The 24,454-nt window shown below is 33.3% G+C and overlaps 1 protein-coding gene across 6 annotated transcripts in view; it reads left to right on the forward strand.

Annotated features, from left to right (window-relative positions):
* Window positions 1-24,454, forward strand: part of rab27b (RAB27B, member RAS oncogene family) — a 44,672-nt gene that overhangs the window by 15,929 nt on the left and 4,289 nt on the right. For 2 of the 6 annotated variants that reach the window (XM_048166765.1, XM_048166763.1), the window contains exons 2-6: window positions 4,251-4,377; window positions 15,315-15,486; window positions 19,304-19,389; window positions 23,307-23,410; window positions 23,630-23,753. In XM_048166765.1, the coding sequence (XP_048022722.1) occupies window positions 15,334-15,486; window positions 19,304-19,389; window positions 23,307-23,410; window positions 23,630-23,753 (467 nt within the window). In that variant the 5' untranslated portion in view covers window positions 4,251-4,377; window positions 15,315-15,333. Of the gene's footprint in view, window positions 1-4,214; window positions 4,378-15,314; window positions 15,487-19,303; window positions 19,390-23,306; window positions 23,411-23,629; window positions 23,754-24,454 lie in introns of all 6 variants that reach the window. The other 4 variants (XM_048166764.1, XM_048166766.1, XM_048166761.1 and 1 more) reach the window with 2 other exon arrangements.

The raw sequence follows: 24,454 nt of genomic DNA on the forward strand, positions 1-24,454 counted from the left end.
TGCACCAATTATATAACCATAAACAGCAATATTTACCTACATTCCTACAGTCTTTTCACAGACAAGCACCAGAAAAAAAAAAAAAAAGTTTCATTTTTCATGTTTTCTGCTCATTAAGGCTGCATTTATTTGATCAAAAATACATTAAAAACAGTAATATTGTGAAATATTATTTCAATGTAAAATAACTGTTTTCTATGTGAATATATTGTAAAGTGTAATTTATTCCTGTGATCAAAGCTGAATTTTCAGCATCATTACTCCAGTCTTCAGTGTCACATGATCCTTCAGAAATCATGATGATATGCTGATAGTGTGTTTTGTCTTGCTCCAGACGTTGATTCGCTGATTGTTTTGCCTGTATTTGTGAATTCTGGACTGAACACATGATCAGTGAACAGCACCATCAGTCTTTATATTTTAAGAGGATTCACACATATTAAGTTAATGGCTGTAAACAGGCTGCTGTGCTTCTTTCTCTCACAACACAAATCTCTGATGGAAAATAACATTCCTCAGATACCTTAAACCGCTCCGTAATGCGGTCTGCGTGACTCTCCTGGCTGTTTTTGTCCTCCAGACGCCGTGGAGGTCATGTGAACCAGAGACCGGAGAACACGGTGCTCTGAATCACCGTCTGACGAGAGTTTCTCATGCATCTGAGCGGACGAGAGGGGCACAGTTCAGTTTTAGGAATAGATCATCTCAAGAAATATCCTTCTAAACCCGAATGACTTTCGTTTGTGGAGTTTCTGTTAATGAAAGAAAAAAATAATAAAAAGCACCATTTAAGCAACTTAATTCATCCTATAAAGCATCAAAAGACTTCAGAAGACTGAACAAATCTTTTTCAGAGCTAAACAGGTTTAATAAATATCCATTTTTGATGGTTTTACTTTTTCTTTTTTTTTATTCAAATTCTTTTTTACATTTAAATTTATCTGGATTCCATTTTAATAGTTGCATTAAATTTTAATAATCAAAAATGATGTCTAATCAATTGAATTCCTAAAACTTTAGCAGTTTAAATTTTTTTTTTCTCAAATTTTAACAATAATAGTGCACTATGAAATGTTTTTATTTATTTATTTATTTATAGAAAATCTTTTTTTATGATTCAAAATAAATTTATTATCAAAAATGGTGGTGATCTAATAAATGGTGATCAAATAAATGTAAACTTTAACAATTTAAATTGTTTTTTCAAAATCATTTTTTTGGTAAACAAAGATCTGCACAACAGAGATTTACTGTTAAAATGAAAACATGGATGAACAATTGTAATACTGTGTGATATTTCTTTAGAAAACTTTTTAAAAAATATTAGTACTTTGAGAAGTACATTCTGATGTACAATAATAACATATTTCTGTCATAATTTCTTCAAGTTAAACTGAACTTTTATTTTGGCGGGCTGTAGTGAACACCTTTGAGTGGATTCCGCGGCCCATGTTTTCCGTATGACTCCAGTCAAGGTTTCTTCTACCAAAAACAATCGTAAGCATGTTTTCCTGGTCCTGTTGTGCTCATGTATTCTGGGGAATCCACACAAACGCTCACAGTTATTAAGTTCACAGGACTGAAAATGCCCTCTGAGACTCCTACATCTCATTACCCAGAATCCATCAGCTGTGGAGACAGGCCTGTGATGTGTATGTGGAGCACTGCATTAACACACGCCTCACTGCATTAACCTCCTTCACATGTCACTGGATCTACTGCTCCAATCAGCTTGAGACAATAAATCATGTTTTCAGCGACATTTGTTTCTTTAAAGCGATAGTTCACCCAGAAATGATTAATCCTTTATTATTTACTCACCCTCATGCCGTTCCAAACCTGATTTCTTTCTTTTGTGAAAATGAAAAAGAAGATTTTTCTGTGCATACAATGAAAGTCAATGTTGTTTGGTTCCCAAAACATGTCTTTGGGTGAACTATCCATTTAGTATGTTCATTAGGCTGGACGAGTTAGGCTGTTGCAATCTATTTCAAGTGTAAATCGACTATTAAATGGATTTAAGTCTGAACTCTTTCTAAAACTCACTTGCACTCATTTTTATGCACAGTGTTTAGCTGTATTTAGGGCCCAAAAGTTGCTTCTCGAACATGAGCTGAATCTGACCAAACCTCCTTTTGGTGATGTTCTCAAATATATAAATAATTCATAAATAAAGTAAATGATGTTTTCAGACTCCGATCAAGTTTAGTTTAATTCCTCCTCCCTATCCGCAGGACTCTCGTTGCACGTTTGAGAACCGCGATACGTCGACATCATTAAATGCTGGTTTACTTTCTTCATCTTTTAGTGTTATTGAAGTATTTGTACCTTTTTAGATTTACCACACTTTCCACACACAAAACGGCTCTAGTAATCGTCTGCTGCAGAGAATGTGATCTGTTTGTCATTTACAGTTGATCAGCTATTATAAATGCATTATACTGTAATGTGAATCACCAGGTTTCATGCAAAAATGCAAACTACGCACCGTCAACAGTGGGTCACTTTCATAAGCTAGTATGAATTGCATTTACACGGTTGTGAACCGAAGTTCACGCAAACTTCATTGACCTTTAAAGGACATTTCTTGTATGTCACTTTTCACAGCACACATTGTTTTTAAGCAGCTTTACAGTTAATGTTAATAGTTAATGTTTATAGTTAATCTTAATATCTTCATGCCTTATAGTTGCATTTTGTAGATTTTAGTTGGGCAATAATATAGTTACATTTTGCAATGTTATAAACAATCAAGCAGTTGAGATTTACTTTATATAGTATATATCATTTTATGCGAGTGTATACTGTATTTATGCAAAGAAAGTTGGAAATCATATCACTTATATATTGGCCGATACCAATAACCGATAATTCTGTATATTTGAAAGCCGATAACCGATATATTGGCCGATAAATCTAAATCCAAATTTTTATATCATTTTTGAGAGCCTGAATACAAAAACAAAAGTCTCAGCATTAAAAGCCATGTCCCAATCACACAATTATAATGTTCTCATTATAATTTTATGTAGCATATATGGCACATTTTGCACTTAACTGTGTGATTTCAATCATATTTCAAGCAATTCAAAACCATCATGGACAGTGTGCATCTGAAGCGTCTCAGCTGAAGGAAATAATCCATTATTTATCGGCTTCAATATATCGGACAAATTTTCTTATTGGACCGATAACGATAACATTAAAAATGAACATATATTGGCCGATACCGATATGGTGGCCGATATATCATGTATCCCCAAATTTTGCAACAATATAAACAATCAAGTAGTTGAGATTTGCTTTTGTAACATGGCTGTTTCAGAAACGAGGAAGAGTTAGATCCATGTAAACAAACACAACAAAAGTATATCCACGGAAATATATATACAGAATATTCCAAACACAGAACGGAAACAAACGCACATGTAAAGGACAACACAAGACAAAGAACATTTGAAATAAATGAGGCTTAAATACACAAGATAACAAGGAACAGGTGAAAGTGATTAGTAGCTATGGAGATAAATGAGGGTAACTATGGAAACAAAACAGGGACTATGTAAACAAGGCGAGAACAGGAAATACTTTTCAAAACAAAGTACATATGCTGCCTTCATGTGCTCTCCAAATTATCTAAAATACGAATTTCCTAGGTAAAAATGCATATGAACGCTCTCTCATTTCAAAACTGCAATGAGCTCGTAATCACGACTTTAGAAGTGGGAATTACCAAAGTTCGATATAATATTTATCCAACTTTAAATATAGAGCTGTACAATAATACAATTTACATTTTTGCAACTATATAAACAATCACACACCTGAGATTTGCCATATAGTTTATATAAGAAAGAAAATCTGCTGTGCATCAGGTGAAAAAACATCACATCAAATGCTCGGTTAGTTCATTTTATGATTAGCTGTATATAAAACCGAGATTTATATACAGGTTTATGGTGTGTCCTCATGAAGATAAATGTGTAGAGCAACACCAAAGTCATGGGAATGTGTGAACTGATAAAATGTTTAACTTCACTTTGGATAAAAACGTCTGATGAATGCATAAATGCAAACGTGTGTCACTTTGATGAAAATGTCAGATTGTTGGAACACAGATCTGTTCTGCTGATTTATTGGTGTTCTGTCACATGGCCGTCAGTCTTCCTTTGTGTGTGTGTGTGTGTGTGTGTGTGTGTGTGATCCTGCCCCAGGCCTTCAGTAGTAATAGTCCAAGCGTTCTCCTCCAGAGAGCAGAGAAAGCCGCAGTGATCTCGAGTCGAGCAGGACGGGGTGTGGTGGTGGTTTACTGCGTGTGACCGAACGCTTCAGCCGATCAGGAACTTTCCCCACTGAGAACAAGAGGAAAACACCAGGGTGAGATCTGAATTTAAATCGTTGGTGTTTTAGAGCTCAGCAGTGATGGTTTTGATGGATGTGAAGCTGTTGAACTGGCTTTTTATGGGATGCTTATAAAGTAATTAATGAGAGCACTTAACGGGATGTTCTTTTCCATTTTAAATGACCAACATTGTTTTAGTGAAGGATAAAGTTGACATGTACTGTATAAAGTGTAGAATTGTAAACTGCATCTATTTTCCTTTAAACTGCACAGATGTTTAACTCCATTCGTTTTGTTAAAACAGAATTTAACTGGTCATATTTTACATTTTGCACTTAATATTTTTCCCCAAAGACATTTTTCTAGCCTCTCTCTGAGTCTTATAATTAAAAAAATATATTTTCTTTTAGTTAAGCAGAAGTTTTCTCTGCTTTTTGTGAGGATCAAACCCAAAGTTTTATTCTAAATTTCTGTTTCAAAAATATAATCTTCTCCATTTTAGCTCTGAAATCTCCTGTATGTTCAAATATGGTACATGAAGATGTGTGACATGTTGGAGATCAGTGATCTTAAACGCTTCTGGTCGTTTTATAAGTGCATGTGAGATTTGAGTCAACAACTTAAATGTGCATTCAATGATTTTATAAGATTCAAAAATAAAATTTGTAATGCTTTTATGGGACTGTTTGAAGCCTGTATCCTCTCTTTAGCTATTGCTTGGCTTCTTGTTTTGTGTTTTTCAGTGTAAGAAAGAGAGTCATATTGGTTTTTTGAGAGTTTTGGTTGGTTAACCTCCATATTATATCGCCGTCGTTTGCATAAACGTGTTCATGATGCTCATTTCGTGTCTGAATGTCTCAGAGTTGAAGTATGCATGAAAATAATCAGATTTTGCTGAAGATGATTAAGGGGACAGAATTACACACAAGACATTTGTGCAAAAAAAAAATAGACGAAAGTCATACTGTAAATGATCATCATCAGATTTTTACAGTGTTGAACCTTTTTATATCTCTTCATCTTTCTCTGTAAGTCTCTCTATTACACACAGTGTTTCCTTTGTGTTTTCCCCTCCAAACCTCTGAGCATGTGATCGCTGATGCTCTTGAGCTGTTGTCGTCTTCACTGTTAGTCAAGGGATCAGTTCTTGGTTTCTTGGTATATTTGTGTGTGTGTGTGTGTGTGTGTGTGTGTGTGTGTCAGTGATTTAAAGCAATAGTACATCCAAAAATGATCATTCTGTCATCGGTCACTCATCCTCATGTCGTTCCAAAGTTGAAGCGGATGTCATAACAAATGTCATCGTTTAAAACAAGCAGTTCATTCATAAATCCGTAAGATCTTACCTTCATGCTGTCGAATTACAAACACAATGAGTGCAGCGCCTAAAAGGGACGGGGCTACATAAGATCTATAGAATGTACCTTTTTTGAATGGTCATGAAGTAAGTTTTAAACCAAATGTTGTACCTACTACACAGTATGAAATTTCAGACGCAAAAAAGACTAGTTTTTTTTTTTTTTACACGAATATGCATGACTTTAGAAGACTAGGAATATTTTGCATACGTCATATGCACTTCACTTAAAATAATTTGGTGTATGATTCAGAAACTGCTAGTAAATTTCACAAATACTTACAAAGAAACAAGCAAGTGAAACATTGAGTTAATCATGAACATTTGAAGTCAAAAAACTGAAATAATTTATTGTAAAACGTTCAACTTCGAAAAATAATTGTTACAGTTTACTGTAATGATAGTTTCATGTTTTTTTTGGTGCTCATCCTAATGGACTTTCATTGAATGAAAAGAGCAACCTGGAAAATTTGCTAAACTTCTTTTTGCCTTTTCCAGAATGATTACTGAATTTATATTTCTGTGCATTTAATTTTTGGTCTTAATATATGTTAAACTTGGATGCATCAGTACATCAGTTAAAGATCTGTTAGTGTGGTTTATTTCATCACTGTTTCTTGTCTACTTCTCTTTAGCAGTGTTTCATGCTTAATATAATTCACTTGTAAATGGTGCAATTACTGATGGTGGGAAATCGAGGTCATGTTTTCCCACAGGCCTTTGCTCTCAAACCCTATTAGACTCTCTCTGGGTTTCTCAACTCTTGTAACTGTTATTTCGATTTAAAATATTCTTATGTCAGTTCTAGAGCATATTCTGTAAAGCTTTTTCAGCTTTATAGTGTGACATTCGACACATTTAATGCCTGTAAAGTGATTTATTTCAGAAGGAAATCATGTAGGATGGGAAGTGATGACGCATGATTTATCCAGCATTCCTGGCACCACATTATTATCCCGTATCTGTCCATTAAGTCTGATTTCTTTGTTTAACCAGAGGTTTGAAACCAGTGTTTGCTTAAATATTACTCTTCAGCAAGGAGGGATTTAAGATTTTAATGTAGAGATCAGAAAATCGCAACGCCCTAGCAACTGCATAACGACACAAAACGTCTTTATCATGGTCAAACAGAACTGGAGTTTAATGAATCGTCTTTGAGCAATGTCCCTGTATGCTGCGTCTAATTGTCTAAATGTCACAGTTTGTCTGATCAAATGTCATGCATTAAACTTGCTTTAACCCTTTAAAGCCTGATGTATAATACAACAGTCAGTAAAATCAAATTGCAGTTATCATATTTTAGCTGTAATGGCTCGTACAGTATGATATATTGAGAATACAGAGATAGAAAACTGCTCAGTTTTATTCAGAGGCTCAAACTGAGCATAAATATGCAATTTGGTGCAGATGCTGATATTCAGAGGAGATCTTATAACATGCATTTAAATATCAATATATGCCAATAATATGTCTTGGGCTTTGTCAGGTTAACCAGAGTCTAAATAACAGCTAAAATAAATTTCCTAGATTAACTACATATAATCAGTTAATGAACGAGAGACATTGTATCCTGAACAATACTAATGAAAGAAGGCCCAAAACAATCTAGTTAAGTTTGACTGGAACTGATCTGTGTAAAGTGCATTTTCTGCTAAATCTTTTTAGTGTCTGTTTAAATGTCAAAGGTCTCTCCTGCTCTTTGTTCTGTTATTGAGTTAGCTTTTAAGGTCATCTGCTTTGACACTCTTTCAGTTGAAGCTCATTTTCCTATTAAACAGGCATCTTTGAAATAAACCATTAATGTTTTAACAGTTTTAAACTTCATACTTTGCAAAAAAAAATTTGTTGGCTCAAAACAAATTTGCATCAACAGTTTGCATCAATTTTTTTTTTGAGTTATGACATCAAAAACTTCAACATTACAGAAATTATTTTAAAAGTCAAACATAACAGCATTAAATTAACACTTAATTTCAACATTTATTCTCCATATCCAGTCCTATGCAAAGCAGACTAGGAACTAGAAATCCACTGTCTAATTTCCAAAGTCATCAAGACAATTTCTTTATGTTACTACTAAATTAATCTAATTTAAAAAAAGCCAATTAATGCAGAAATTTGAGTATAAATTACAGACTATATTAAGTTGATATAATGATCAACATTATTATGTCAGCAGAACTCTATAAAATAATGTTTGCAACTTAAAAGGTTTAATTAAAACAATAAATTAGAATTTTAACTTGCAACAATGCATTTATTTAAGTTGCGGTAACAAGTGCCCTGAATTACTTTTTAGAGTGTAGATAAATACAGAATGTGTTCGGTGTGAATGTTGGGAAATTGATGTTTGAGTTTGACCCAGTGGAAGACGAAGGGCGACGGGGAAGCACTAGGAAGAGTATTTGTGAAACCTAGCAACTAGGGATGTCAATTTACATAAATTCCCATAATCAATGATGTTTTATTTAACGATTGATTAGCTTGGCTTTACAGTGAACATGGATAATATGACCATCACTTAACAAGTGCTTTTAAATTTGCAGACAAAATTGGAGATGCTCTATTTTCATGGCGTGAAAAAAATTACTGGTTTACATGAAAATGTGATCTGTGAAATCACTGTACGTTAACAGATAGAATTGTGTCATTTATGTACTTTTATTGTGGCGTTTATGCAAGTAGTTCTTATGTTCAGTAAAATCACTTGTTTGGTGGGTTTTTTTGGACCATTGGCTAATTTTTGTTTAGTTTAAGTTGAAGTTCTAAAATTACTTAAACTAAAAATTAATAAAAACTGAATAGACAATATAAAAAAAAAAACTAATAAAATTGACAAAGACAGAACAAAATTACTTAAACTTTAAATTAAAATATAATGGGAAATACTGAGTATTTATTAATATATAATAGTATATTAATGACACTAAAATAACACTAGCTATGTTTCCATCCACCTATTTTTATGCACATTTTGGGATAACGCATAAAAAAATGCTGGATCGAAACTCCAAAATGCGCATAAATTTAATAAATAAAATGTATACACTCAACTGAGTCGAAAATATGCGCATAAACTTTGATGGAAACACTTTTACCGAATAAATTCCTTGATGCACATCAATAAAGTCACGTGACTTCGTGATGTTACGGCATAACTGGACCAACCAGCGGACCGATCTCGTTGTTTAATAACCTCTTACACGTCTGTGCTCACAAACACCAGGAATCTGCATGCAAAATAACATGACGGCGTTTATTGTGTTTCATCTGCGCGCTCTGAGGCACGAGTCATTAATTAAAATTATTATATACAGTGGCTTCTACTGCAGGAACTTCCATTTTTCTTTGTGATATTTTGTGCCAGTTTATCAGGAAGTTATGATTTGGTTCTCTTCGACTCACTTTATGCAAAATGTTTTATGCAATATTTCAAGTTAAATTCGCAACTTTGGATGGAAACATAGCTACTGATATCAACATGGTTAAAGTCATTCAGAACACCTTAGCAACCACATAGCAATGCCCACATGGCAACCACCCACAGCACCCCAGCATCATGTTTTTTCTTATGCTCAGCTGAACTTTTCTTCTTCAGTAAATGTAGAAGTGGCTTTTGGGATTTGTCAGCCGCAGAGCTCATGGGAGCTTGTTCCTGTTGTTCTCTTGTTCCAGACCCGGCTCAGTCCGGCGCAGGGGGTCTCTGACCTGGTTTGGTCCCTGTGAAACATCGACCTCTGAGGGCGATTCACAGCGCAGATAACCTTTCCACACCTTCACTGCCAGCACAGATACAGATGTCGCACAGATACCCTACTGAGGGTGTGTCCCGGTGTGTGTGTTATATTCTCTAATACACAGGCAGTGCACTAGGCTTCAGGACAAAGTCTTGTTGAATCTACGTCAGCCTGGTTCCTCTGAGAATGTGTGTTTAATCTAATGAACTCATGTTCATTGTGTTTGCAACCTAGTTGGGAATGAAAGAGCCTGAAGAGCACAGTGTGCCTGAGGTCAGACCTAAATCACATTAGATTGACTCTTTTGTTCAGACTTTAGTCAATATGTGATTGTTCAGTCTTCTAGGGTCAGTGCAGTCTTATTTGATTAACCCTCTAAAGCCTGGCGTATGACATAATAGTCCGAAAAATCCGATTTTTTTAAATGGAAGTTTATTGAATCTTTAGACCAAATAAAAAAAATGTTTGCATGTGTTTTTTGTTGAAGTTTCCAAAGTTAATAGCCACTCAGCATTTTCACTGGCCACAATTTTGACATCGATACCATGGGGAAAAACTGCCATATATATATTTTAATATTATCTCATAATTTGGAATATTAGGCTGCTGTCACTTTAAGACTTGATGCACGGATCCATTACACTGTTACACATGCGTTTTCTGTCTCAACTGTTTATGTTCACGGATCAATGAATATTTAAATGAACCCCGCCTCCACTCGCTCACGCCGGCTCAGAGATCCACTCGGTCAACTTACTGAGATAAACGCTGCACAATGATATCGCTCTTTACAACATCGGACATATAACGGTAATTAATATGATTAGCCTTTTGCTTGACTACATTATCAAACAGCTAATAATGTTACACAAACCAACAGACAGCTGTCTTCTAACAATCACTATCCTTACAAATGCTTTGAACAACTCAGAACGTCAGTGGAGAAAGGCATATAAAATGTACACGATTTTTCATATCAACAGAAAAATATATAGAGATAAACTGGCTTCTTTCGATACTCCCCTGCTAGTTCTCTGTTAACGATATGCTAAAGCCACCGGCACGTTGCTGTGATTGGTTACAAGGTAATTTGTGACATCACAGACACCAGCGATTTCAAACCATGGGTTTGAGATCACTGCAATTTTAAGGAGAAAATACTCAGCAGTGGTGTTGACATATGAATTTGCACATGGTTTGTCTTAAAGCATATTAAAGGTCCCGTTTTTCGTGTTTTTTTTGAAGCTTTGATTGTGTTTATAGTGTGCAATATAACGTGTTCATGTTTCGCGTGTAAAAAAACACAGTATTTTTCACATAATTTACTTATCTGTATACCGCTGTTTCCACTGTCATAAAAACGGGCTGATGACTTCCTTGTTCTGTGAAGTCCCTCCTTCAGAAATACGTAACGAGTTCTGATTGTGCCAGCGGTTCCTGTGTTGTAATTCGACAGCAGCTCTTAGCGAACCTTGCCCGGAAAGGTCACGCCTCTTACCATAACGTGGAGATGCACGCGCTCAGTGTTATTGTAAACATGTCTTTAATTTTACCCTATCAATTTGAGCCGGAATCAGACCCGGTGATTGGACTGCGGGATGAAAATAACAGCGTTTCGACGACATGACGACAAACACACTCTACAAACGCAACTCTTGTGTATTCCTGTGGGCGGAGGTTAGTCAAAAAACTGTTTTAGTGACGTCATTAAAGAAGGAAGTAGAGGGATGTAGTCCAAACTGGCCGTTCGATGTAGGCGACTTCTGTTAAATAAAATATCTCGCTTGGCATTGAACTTTGAGCTTTAAAATTTTACAGATTTTATTTATACTCTAACAACAACATTACACACTAACTAAAGTTTGAAACATGGGATCACGAAGAACGGGACCTTTAAAAACACCACATAGACATATAAAAAACATTAAAAGACTGTGTTTACAGTAGGGCTGGGTATTGACAAAATTTTCATGATTTGATTCGATTACTATTCACATGCTTTCAATTCGATTACGATTATTTTGGATGTAGTATTTCAGTTACAGTAAATGGCAAATTTTCTTGAGGAAAAGAATCTCTCAACTAATGCTGTAAACTACACATGAGAGTCAGCTGGTACTACTATAATAAAACTGAAGGTTAAATTAACTTATTTATATACAAACACTTAAATTACACTCAATTATGTTTTTATTATGAATAAAGTTTAGAATTACATAATCATATTTCTACTCCAATTCGTTTTTTTTAAAATATAAACATTAAATTGAATAAATTGATTTATTCAAACATGCATTAAATATTGAAGAACATTAAAACTTATAATGAATATGTAATGGTGCATAGCTATATTTATCAGAATGTTGCTTTCTAGAGTTCACTTTTCTAGCTGACTAATGAGATTATGGTCACTGAATATGTTTTTCTGAGGTAAATGTGACGTTACGTGACATTAAAGCTGTTTTATTGACGTCTTTCCGAGGTTGAAACACTGATTGAGCGATTACACGAGACATGATACGGATTTCAGTAAGATGTACTGTATATTTTGACATACCTTCAGATGTTCATGCATGTTTATTTCGCTGTAACTGGTATTAAAGCGGAGGAGAGGATGATCACATGCTTCTCTTTAACTGAGGCGCTAAAGCGATCCGTCACGCCACATTAAACAGCGCCAAAACTGTATTTATTTTTTGAATCTCATAATAAGATGGACGTCATTTGAAATCTGAGACTTTTCTTCATATCAAAAGTAACAAAGCACAAAGATTATTGCGATTTATTGGATGGGAGGCGCTACATATTCTGCTCATTCATCAACTGAAAACAGACTAGACTAATCGATTCTTGGGATTTAAGAATCAATATCGGTTCGTAAAAATGAGAATCGATTAAAATCGAGAAATCGATATTTTTTACCCAGCCCTAGTTTACTCGCATTTTGAAATCATTTTGTGCATTCGACTGTTTAAGCGCAATAAGCAGCAAAAAACAACTCAATTTAGTACTGAGAGGCGGCTTTATGTGTGCGCACTTTGGGTGTGAACACAAAATCTGTGGGAATGAGTACAATTATGCGCACTACGTGCAATCCCACACCAAAATTCAAGCTCTGTGACACCAACAATACTCATCCGGAGCAAATGAGATGAGTGAGTGAGGGGAGGCGGGTTTGTGTGTCAACTTGCTGTCGGAAAGATGAGAGAGAGTGAGAAATGTGGCTTGTATCGTGTATCTGTTCTGCCGAAAATTAGTATTGGAAGTGTTTCAGATGTTTCAGTATTGATATGTATCGGAAAATCCATATTTTTGACAAAACTATTGTACTTGCTTTATTATTTCAGATGACTTTTTAAAAGACTACAATTGAAAAATGTGTGTGTGTGTGTGTGTGTGTGTGTGTGTATATATATATATTTGGCTGTTGAATTTTATAATATATATATATATATATATATATTATAAAATTCAACAGCCAAAGTGGCTAGTAGCAGTGACTGCATTACATGCCACTGCTGAAATACACCCGCATTTGTCGGGTTGGCGAGTGTTAATGTCAAGCCCTGATGGCTCAAATTGTGAGAGCTCATACTTGAAGAGGAAAAACAGGTCCATTTTATTCAAAGGCCTAAAGTGAGCAAAAATATGCATTTTTGTGCATATGTTGATATTAATATGGACAAAAAGGTGCTTGTAATGTAAATAAATTATATCTTTATAACAGTATATTACAGACTACTTACATAAAATGCATATAAATATCAATATTTGATGCTCATGATTTTTCTTAAAAATTATGGATATTCAAGTAAGCCTCAGTTGCTGCGGTACGATCTCTCCTCCATGCAAATGTTCATGACCTTTCACTGAAATCAATATCAGATTCTGTTGTAAATCCCTGAACAACAGACATGTGACGTTCTTCGGTTTGTCAGTAAACAGTGTTTAACGTAACCACACAGGACAGCTTCACGGGTTTGGGTTTGATCTCAGATTGTCTTCCTGACATCACTGCGTATAAAAGTGGCTTCTGTGGGATCGGCTTGTGATTCTGTGATTATTTACACCAATGTTCACTTTGTAGACTCAGCTTCAGACTGCATAAATATATATAAACAGACTACTTCCCAATGATTGTTAAAGTGTGCATCCATCTCGGACAAATGATGAAAACATGTTTTGGGTCATATATGAATGGTCAGTTGTGAGATTTCAGGCTATTTTTGCTTCCATTACTTGACTTCTTTCAGACTAGTTGAAGTAAAACATCGTGTTTTCCAAGATCTTAAGTACTAGAAATATATGGATTGGATTTCAGTGAATCAGGATTAAATGCAGACAAGAAATGGCATGTTTTATTTATAGGAGACTGTGAAGTGAGGAAGATTTGATGATGATGATGTAATCACAGATCACATGAGGAAGCGTTTCAGGGTCATGTGCACAGATGAATGAAGCTCTTTTCATCTTTCTGTCTCTCTCTCTCTCATGAACTCTAGTGAATCTCTGAGCGTTGAGTGTTCGCTCCAGGCTGTGATGTGTTTACTGTAGCGTCTCACACAGACCGCTGTTGCCCACACGTATAAATGAGATTATATGAGCGCTGTAGAAACGGCCCCGGGGCCCACTGGACCCTGAGACCTTCTGAGAGAGAGACGCACCTCTGAGATATTGTTCAATCCGTCTCTTTCTTGTTTTGTTGTTGTACTTTGATGTGTGTTATTTGCTGTTTTATTAGCAAGCAGTGATATTTAGAGAGAATATATTGTCGCTGTCGGGCACAAACCTTGTATCTCCATATTTCATTTTTTTTTCATAAATCATTACTATTGGTCACTCTTTACATCTGTCTTTGGGTTTTGCACATTTTTAACCAATGAAAAGTATTAAAAAGAGCTTGTGATTAAACCTCGAAACTCCATTGGCTCATCAAACTGTCAGTCAAACCTCATAACTCCGCCCCTCCTCTAATCTGAATGAACGTCTATGCTTGTTTGCAATGCAATGATTAATAAAGAACTGGTTGTTTTAATACGTACAGTGTTATTAATTGTTATTTAATTCAGGATGAATTAAATTGATCAAAGTGACAGTAAATACATTTGTATTTCAAATAAATTCTGTTCTTTTAAACTTTCTATTCATCAAAGAATCCTGTAAATATATATATATTTTTTTATTGGTGCTCAATTATTAATGATGTCATTATTATTAATTAATTATGAATTAACATTATGCGCATATATATATATATATATATATATATATATAATATGCGCTTAATGTTAATTAATAATTAATAATAATAACATCAGTAATGATTAAAACAGAAAAACGCATATATATATATATATATATATATATATATATATATATATATATATATATATATATATAATAATATATATATATATATATAATGCACACATATGTAAAAAAAATTTATTGGTGCTCAATTATTAATGATGTCAATATTATTAATTAATTATTAATAATTACAGTATGCGCATATATATATATATATATATATATATATATATATATATATATATATATATATATATATATATATGCATTTTCCTCAGTTAAATATGTAATTGTTTAGTTAATTTAATACAGAGTTTAAAAGTTTGTCTCTTATTTCAAATCTCTGTTTTTCTTTTAGTTGTGTTGTTTTTCATTGATTTATTTTGGTTGGCTTAATATTTTCAGGGTGTTTGTTTGCATGTTTGTCATATTGATTTAATATGCTCACTGCTTTTGTTTGTTGTATTGATTTATTTTGTCTGGCTTAATTCTTCCATTAGTGTTTGTATGTTTGTTGTATTGATGTGTGTTTGTTTGCTCTAATATCCTCTCATGGCTTGTTTTGCAGGTTCAGCTCCAGCAGCACTATGACCGATGGAGATTACGACTATCTGATCAAACTCCTGGCTCTGGGAGACTCCGGAGTGGGCAAGACCACCTTCCTCTACCGCTACACCGACAACAAGTTCAACCCCAAATTTATCACCACCGTGGGCATCGATTTCAGGGAAAAGAGAGTGGTTAGTGTCCGAGCCGCCGTTGGTTTGTGTCTTTAGAGCGGATGCTGAGGGTTTCACGGCTCTTGAGTTACAAGCTTTGATCTGTCCTGTGAGTTCCTCCCTCCATCCTCGTGTAATTGGCTCATAAGTCAGTGTGTGTGTGAGGGTGATAAAGTTTATTGATGCGGATCATAAAGTGTGAAGAGCCGCACACAATGGACTTCACACACTCCAGCAGCATTAAAAGAGCAGATCTCTGAGCCGCAGCGACTGATTTTCACTTTACGTGAAGCCGGAGCCTGCGGGAGCGACGAGTTCAGTCGGTTTACAGAGATGCTGACGTTTCTAATGAAGGTTTGCTCCATTTTACAAGAAATCTGTGAAAAATAGAGTGTTCTCTCTCTCTCTACATGTATACATGTATATGTGTATATATATATATATATATATATATATATATATATATATATATATATATATATATATATATATATATATATATATATATATATATATATATATATATATATATATAGAGATAGAGATAGAGATAGAGAGAGAGTATATGTATATGTGTGTGTTTTGAATCGATTCAGTGAAGTTTGAACGGATTCACTAATGTAAATCAAACTCTAACAGCATTTTTGCAATGGATCAAAAGAACAATAAAAATAATATATGAAATTGAATGTATGAAAAATGCATCATGAAGCATTTTGAGTACCGATTCAAATGAATCGGTTAGTCTGAGTTTTGAATCGATTCAGTGAAGTTTGAACTGATTCACTGATGTAAATCAAATTCTAACGATTTTGCAATGGATCAAACGAACAATAAAAATAATATCTGAAAGTGAATGTATGAAAACATGCTTTATGAATGATTTTGAGAAGTGATTCAAATGAATCAGTGATTCAGAGTTTTGAATCGATTCAGTGAAGTTTGAACTGATTCACTGATGTAAATCAAACTCTAACAGCATTTTTACAATGGATCAAAAAAACAACAAAAAATACTTTATGAAATGGAAGGTTCAAAAAATGCCTTATGAATGATTTTGAGTAGTGATTCAAGTGAATCAGTGAGTCAGAGTTTTGAATCGATTCAGTGAAGTTTGAACTGATTCACTGATGTAAATCAAACTAGCGATTTTGGAATGAATCAAAAGAACAATAAAAAATAATATATGAAACTGAATGTATGAAAAATGCTTCATGAAGCATTTTGAGTAGTGATTAAAATGAATCACTGATTTGGAATTTGGAATCGATTCAGCGAAGTTTGAACTGATTCACTGATGTAAATCAAACTCTAACAGCATTTTTGCAATGAATCAAAATAACAATAAAAAATGAACTGGTGAGTCTGAGTTTTGAATCGATTCAGTGAAGTTTGAACTGATTCACTAATGTAAATCAAACTAACAACGATTTTGCAGTGGATCAAATGAACAATAAAAATATCAGAAAGTGAATGTAAAAAAATGAAAAATGAAAAAATGCTTTATGAATGATTTTGAGTAGTGATTCAAATGAATCAGTGATTCAGAGTTTTGGATCGATTCAGTGAAGTTTGAACTGATGTAAATCTCAAACTAACGATTTTGCAATGGATCAAAAGAACATTAAAAATAATATATGAAACTGAATGTATGAAAAATGCTTCATGAAGCATATTGAGTAGTGATTTAAATGAACTGGTGAATCAAAGTTTTGAACCGATTCACTGATGTAAATCAAACTAATAAATTAATATTTGAAATTAAATGTATGAAAAATGCTTTGAAGTGCTTTATAAGTAGTGATTCAAATGAGTTTTGAATCGTATTTTAGTATTTCAACTTATTTAATTTCAGTTAGTTGCCATGGCAACATTCCTGATTTAAGTGTAAATTTATAATCTAATATTTACATGTTATTTTATTTCCGCTTAATTTTTAGTTTTACTTCACAGTAATGGAGTTTTTCCACTGCACGGTTAGTTTCGGCTCACCTCTTGGGCAGCACGTATATCTGCGTTGAGTTATGAATTGCCGTTTGACATTTAAGAAGGCGGTAATTTCAGTTTGACAGAGTTTGGAGGGTTTCAGTGAACGCACATGACTCACATTAGCACAAGACCACCACATTCGCCTCCACCCACTGAACGAGCCGGAGCTGATCTGGAGAAGATCGATAATCAGAATGAGGCCTGAACTTCTCGAACACGCTCGCAGAATGAATCATCAGAGCTCAGATGGTCAAGACACACACACACACACACACACACACACACACACGATAATCAGAGACAGCAAAACTACCCACATCATCTCATATTCAGAAATTACAGTGTCACTGATATTTTCATGTTCATAACCTTCATCTCCAGCTCTGGCAGCTTCATATTTTCATGTATAAAGACCCAATTTAGATTAATTTATAATAAGTATAATAAGTTATAATAAGTTTTTCCCCTATTCACTATAGTACTGTACAGTGTAATATTTTTTTTTAATAATTTATTTTATTTAATCTCATTTTATTTCACTTTAATCTAATTTCAGTCTAATTTACTTAATTATTTCCATGTGTTCTTTCTTTCAATCGAATTTTTATTTTACATTCTCATTTTAATCTAATTAAGTTATTTAATTTTTTTAATGCATTATTTGTTTATTTTAACCATATTTTTATTTTACTTTAATCTAATATTATGCTAATTTACTTATTAAATTGAATTGTTTTAATGCATTCTTTCACATTTTTATTTTACATTAATCTCATTTTAATCTAATTTACTTAATTATTTTAATATATTATTTTTATTTCTTTCAATCTAATTTTTATTTTACATTAATCTCATCTTAATCAAATTTAATTATTTAATTATTTTAATGTATTATTTGTTTATTTTAACCTTATTTTTATTTTACTTTAATCTAATATTATGCTAATTTACTTATTAAATTTAATTAATATAATGCATTCTTTCAAATTTTCGCTTTACATTAATCTCATTTTAATCTAATTTATTATTTAATTATTTGAATGTATTTTTTATTTCTTTCAATCTAATTTTTATTTTACATTAATCTCATTTTTAATCTAATTTTACTTATTTAATTATTTTAATGTATTATTTATTTATTTGTTTATTTTAACTTTATTTTTTACTTTAATTTAATGTTATGCTAATTTACTTTAAATTTAATTATTTTAAAATATTATTTATTATTTATTTATAAATAAATATCTTTGTGTTTTTTTTTTTTTTTATATTTATTTTTATTTATTTTAATCTTTTAAATTAATAAAGTCAATTTTTATTTCACATTTTTTAAACTTTTCCATGAACTCCAGTTTGGAAACCCCAGATCTGGAGGACTGATTCATATCTCTAGATCTCCCATGAATAATCCTCCATTATTCTCCATAACAATATATTTTTGTCATGTTTTATTCGATCAGCCATAAACATGGACTCCTTATTTCCCACGCTTCCTCTCTGAAGCAGCCGGTTATTTAGTGCTAGACACAGAATCCTGCTGTATTTCGGGTGTTTTATGATCTTTTTCTGCCTGCAGTATCTTTCAGAGACTCTTTAAATGTCATAGATGAAGTGGGCAGGAAGACAGTGAGATGAAAGCATCTATCCCAGCATGCACTGCGGCTCAGCAGATCAATAACAGCATCCATCTGAGCCAAACCGAACAGGAGTTCAGCAGTATCCGAGCGTGTGAATCTCGTTTGAGAAGTTTTGTAGTGTGTGTTCAGTCAGATCTGGAGCCGTGAGGAGCGTTTCATCTCAGGCAGGTGTTGTTCTGTCAGCTGATCTCTGGTGTTTCTGTGTTCTCCAGGTTTATACGACAAACAGCCCCAATGGAACAACGGGAAAGACGTTTAAGGTTCACCTGCAGCTTTGGGACACGGCGGGACAGGAGAGGTGTGCGCTCTTCACTTCTCTTCATATTCATTATCAGCCAAAGCTCCTCGGTTCGCCTTCATCTCCGGCTCTGGCAGTTATCCCTACTAGGGATGCTCTGATCGATCGGCCGCAGATCGGTATCTTTGTCGTAGTATCCTTTCAAGGGGATTTCCATGACTGCCGTCAATGATTTGAATCAATGTCACTGAAGTGAAGCATCAGGTGGTGTTGCTCATCGATTGATCTTTGGAAAGTTAAAATAATTTCAACACCTTGACTCTTTATTATTAGCTTGACTCACTCATTGAGACGGTCCCTTCACGCCCCCTGCTGGTGTAACACTGTAACTGCACTGACTGACAGACTGCAGTTATGTTCAGTTTTAAAGTCTGGTATGCTTTTTAATAAGCCAAAGCATCCTAATATGGATTGTGTTTTGCGTCAGCTTTTTTTAAAGGCCAATTTACATGTTCATTCATTTGATTCTCAATTAAAATAACAATTACAACATTACTGTAAGTAAAATAACAAGGGCAACATCTGTGTTATTACTTTATCTGAAAAAGCGTTAACAGTGACAGTCAACAGAGCGCTGACATATATCTTTACATATTTAACATATTACATATTTAATGCTTGACGGATCGGCCAATCATGATGAAAAGAAATTGGTTTGGGATCTGATGCAAAAATCCTGATCAGAGCATCACTAATCCCTACTTTTTTTCCTAATCACTATTATGTATTTGTTTATTTTATTTTAATTTTAATTTTACTTTAACTTTAGTCTAATTTACTTATTTAATTTTTTTAATTAAATTAATTAATTTATTATTTTAATCTAATTATTTATTTATTTGTTTATTTTAATATAATTTTTAAAATTATAGTATACATATACATTCATTCTGTGTTTATGTAATTTTAAACTGTATTTTAATGTATTTTAATTTTTTATATTTTTATCTTTATATATATATATATATATCAGTACAGTCCAAAAGTTTGGAACCACTAAGATTTTTAATGTTTTTAAAAGAAGTTTCGTCTGCTCACCAAGGCTACATTTATTTAATTAAAAATACAGTAAAAAACAGTAATATTGTGAAATATTATTACAATTTAAAATAACTGTGTACTATTTTAATATATTTGACAAAGTAATTTATTCCTGTGATCAAAGCTGAATTTTCAGCATCGTTACTCCAGTCTTCAGTGTCACATGATCCTTCAGAAATCATTCTAATATGCTGATTTGCTGCTCAAGAAACATTTATGATTATTTTCAATGTTGAAAACAGTTGTGTACTTTTTTTTTTCAGGATTCCTTGATGAATAGAAAGTTCAAAAGAACAGCATTTATCTGAAATACAAAGCTTCTGTAGCATTATACACTACCGTTCAAAAGTTTGGGGTCAGTAAGAATTTTTATTTTAATTTTTTTGAAAAGAAATTAAAGAAATGAATACTTTTATTCAGCAAGGATGCATTAAATCAATCAAAAGTGGCAGTAAAGACATTAATAATGTTACAAAAGATTAGATTTCAGATAAACACTGTTCTTTTGAACTTTCTATTCATCAAATAATCCTGAAAAAAAATATTGTACACAAATATTTTGTACAATTGTACACATTAAATGTTTCTTGAGCAGCAGATCAGCATATTAGAATGATTTCTGAAGGATCATGTGACACTGAAGACTGGAGTAATGATGCTGAAAATTCAGCTTTGATCACAGGAATAAATTACTTTGTCAAATATATTCAAATAGTACACAGTTATTTTAAATTGTAATAATATTTCACAATATTACTGTTTTTACTGTATTTTTAATTAAATAAATGTAGCCTTGGTGAGCAGACGAAACTTCTTTTAAAAACATTAAAAATCTTAGTGGTTCCAAACTTTTGGACTGTACTGTATATATATATATATATATATTACTTTTATCTTTTTTTTTTTAATTAATTAATTAATTTTTACATTTCTCTTAACTTTTCCATGGACTCCACACTCTGAAAAATGCAGGGTTAAAAACAACCCAAGTTGGGTTGAAAATGGACAAACCCAGCGACCCAAACTGCTGGGTAGTTTTATTTAACTCAACTATTTTTTAAAAATGACTATATATCTGGCTTAAAATGAACCCAATATATGTTGGAAATTAAAAATCAGACACATATTTACTAGAGGAAACAATAATAATCAAAAAGTGAACATTTATTAATAAGCAATTAAATAAATGTTTATTGTTTCATTATTATTCATTAAACTTATTAATAAATGCTCATTTATTAAACATATTAACAAATGTTAATTTCATTTTGGGTTCATTTTAAGCAAGCAATACTGTAATTTTTAAACAGTAGTTGAGTAAATAAAACTACCCAGCATGTTGGGTCAACATTTAACCCAATCATTGGGTTTGTCCATTTTCAACCCAACTTGTGATTGTTTTTAACCCAGCATTTTTAGAGTGCAGTTTGAAATGAACCCTGATCTGGAAGACTGATTCAGTTCTCTGTTTGAATCGTTTCTCTCGTTGATTCGTTCACGTTAGGGACGTTCATGTCCTCAGATTAAACACATTCAAGATAACTGCGTTTCCTTCGTCACGCCTGTGAAGGTGATGATTGAACCTCCAGAGATTCTGACGCTGGTCCTGAAATAGCAAATCCATGTCAATGCTGTGGATCTGTGAAATATACACTAGCAGTCAAAAGTTTGGAAACATTACTATTTTTAATGTTTTTGAACTCTTATGCTCATTAAGGCTGCATTTATTTCATAATAAATACAGAAAAAATAATAATATTGTGAAATATTATTACAATTTAAAATTCTGGTTTTCTATTTTAATATACTTTAAAATATAATTTATATCCAGTGATCACAGCAGAATTTTCAGCATCATTACTCCAGTCTTCAGTGTCACATGACCCTTCAGAAATCATTCTAATATGATGATTTGATGCTCAGTTATTATCAATGTTGGAAACATTTGTGCTGCTTAATATTGTTTTATAACCTGTGATACTTTTTCCAGGATTCATTGATGAATAAAAGGTTAAAAAGAACAGCATTTATTCAAAATAGAAATCTTTTCTAACAATATACGTTTGAACGGTAGTGTATATTGTTACAATAGATTTCTATTTTAAATAAATGCTGATATTTTTTAACTTTTTATTTATCAAAGAATCCCAAAAAAAGTATCACAGGTTATAAAATAATATTAAGCAGCACAAATGTTTCCAACATTGATAATAAATCATCATATTAGAATGATTTCTGAAGGGTCATGTGACACTGAAGACTGGAGTAATGATGCTGAAAATTCAGCTTTGATCACTGGATATAAATTACATTTTAAAATATTTTCAAATAGAAAACCATAATTTTAAATTGTAATAATATTTCACAATATTATTGTTTTTTCTGTATTTATTATGAAATAAATGCAGCCTTAATGAGCAGAAGAGACTTCTTTCAAAAACATTAAAAATAGTAATGTTTCCAAACTTTTGACTGCTAGTGTATATATATTTTTTTTTTTTACTAGTGATGCACCAAAAGTCTCTTACACACATCAAGGCTGCATTTATTTATTTCATCATAAACTTATTATACATTTCAGAACTTTTTCGGCTTAAACAGCAATTAGATTGCAAAAATGTATAATGAATTGATGGGAATAAAAAACATATTTCAATGCTTTTGCGTTCTCTCACAAATGTTTTGCTCATCCCCGAGAAATATATATTTTTTCTATCAAAATGTCCCTTTAGGGGATCCATATTTAAGACACGTCTTTCGAAAACATTAGAAATCGTAATAATTCCAAACTCTTGTCCAGTGGTGTATTGTGGGCAGTTGAGTCAGACTGAAGTCAGTATTTGATCCTGAATGAATGTTCATCTGTTCTCCGGCAGGTTCAGGAGTTTAACCACAGCGTTTTTCAGGGATGCGATGGGCTTCCTGCTCATGTTCGACCTGACGAGCCAACAGAGTTTCCTCAACGTCAGGAACTGGATGAGTGAGTGATTTAACTAACCATCTCTAACAAGATTAACAGGCAAACCGTGTGTGAGTTTCTTAGCTATAGTGCTTGCTTGATCTTCTGTTGATTGACAGTGTTTCATTTAAACATTATTACATTATTACACTAAAACCTGAAACTGTAAAACTGCTGGTGTTATCAAGAACTGTGTTTGAACGCTTCACTGTGTGTGTGTGTGTGTGTGTGTGTGTGTAGGTCAGCTCCAGGCTAATGCGTATTGTGAGAATCCAGATATTGTTCTTGTGGGTAATAAAGCCGATCTGTCCGACCAGAGAGAAGTTCAGGAGAAACAAGCAAAAGAACTGGCGGACAAATACGGGTGAGTCCGGTCTTTGAGATAATGATGACCTCATCACCACTGAATCATGTGACTCGTTCAGCGCTAAGGGGCGTTTGGTTCAGAGATTCTCTTCTCTGTTTGCTCTCAGTGTGTGATTTTAAATTAATTCTATATATGATTCTGTACATCTGCTGATGCTCTCGAAGAGCTTTTCTGCCTTAGAAGCTTCCGTTAAAAATGTATTTTTCAGGGGCGCCGTTGGCACGGGGGACAGGGGCGTCAGGACCCCCGCAGTTTTGAAAAGATAGAAGTCGACCCCCGCACTTTTGATAAGGGCTGCTTCAATTACTCACACTATATCATCTTTTAGCTTAGGATATTTTCTTTCAAATGAGACCATTTTCACGTTTCTGTGAGCTTCTGTTCGTAAATAATCAGCTGTTTTGTCGCGGATGTGAACAGGAAATGCGCTCTCGAACGGAGAAACACGCGATCTCCAAACCATCGATCAAAGCGTGCTAATGTTTTAGGACAGGTCGATGGTATATAAATCATGCCCGAACGTTAGCGTTTGTCAATCAAGCCAAACCGTCCATTCAGAAACCGAGAAATTTGACACTTTAAGGAGGCTGATCTCTCAGGTTGACGCACGAGCTGGCTTGACTGAAGTTTTCGTGAGGATTTATAGTTTATGGACTGTTTTAATTTCGGTAATTACATCTTGAAAGGCAAAAGCATTG

The sequence above is a fragment of the Megalobrama amblycephala genome, linkage group LG18, assembly GCF_018812025.1.
Source record: "Megalobrama amblycephala isolate DHTTF-2021 linkage group LG18, ASM1881202v1, whole genome shotgun sequence".
Taxonomy (NCBI): Eukaryota; Metazoa; Chordata; class Actinopteri; order Cypriniformes; family Xenocyprididae; genus Megalobrama; species Megalobrama amblycephala.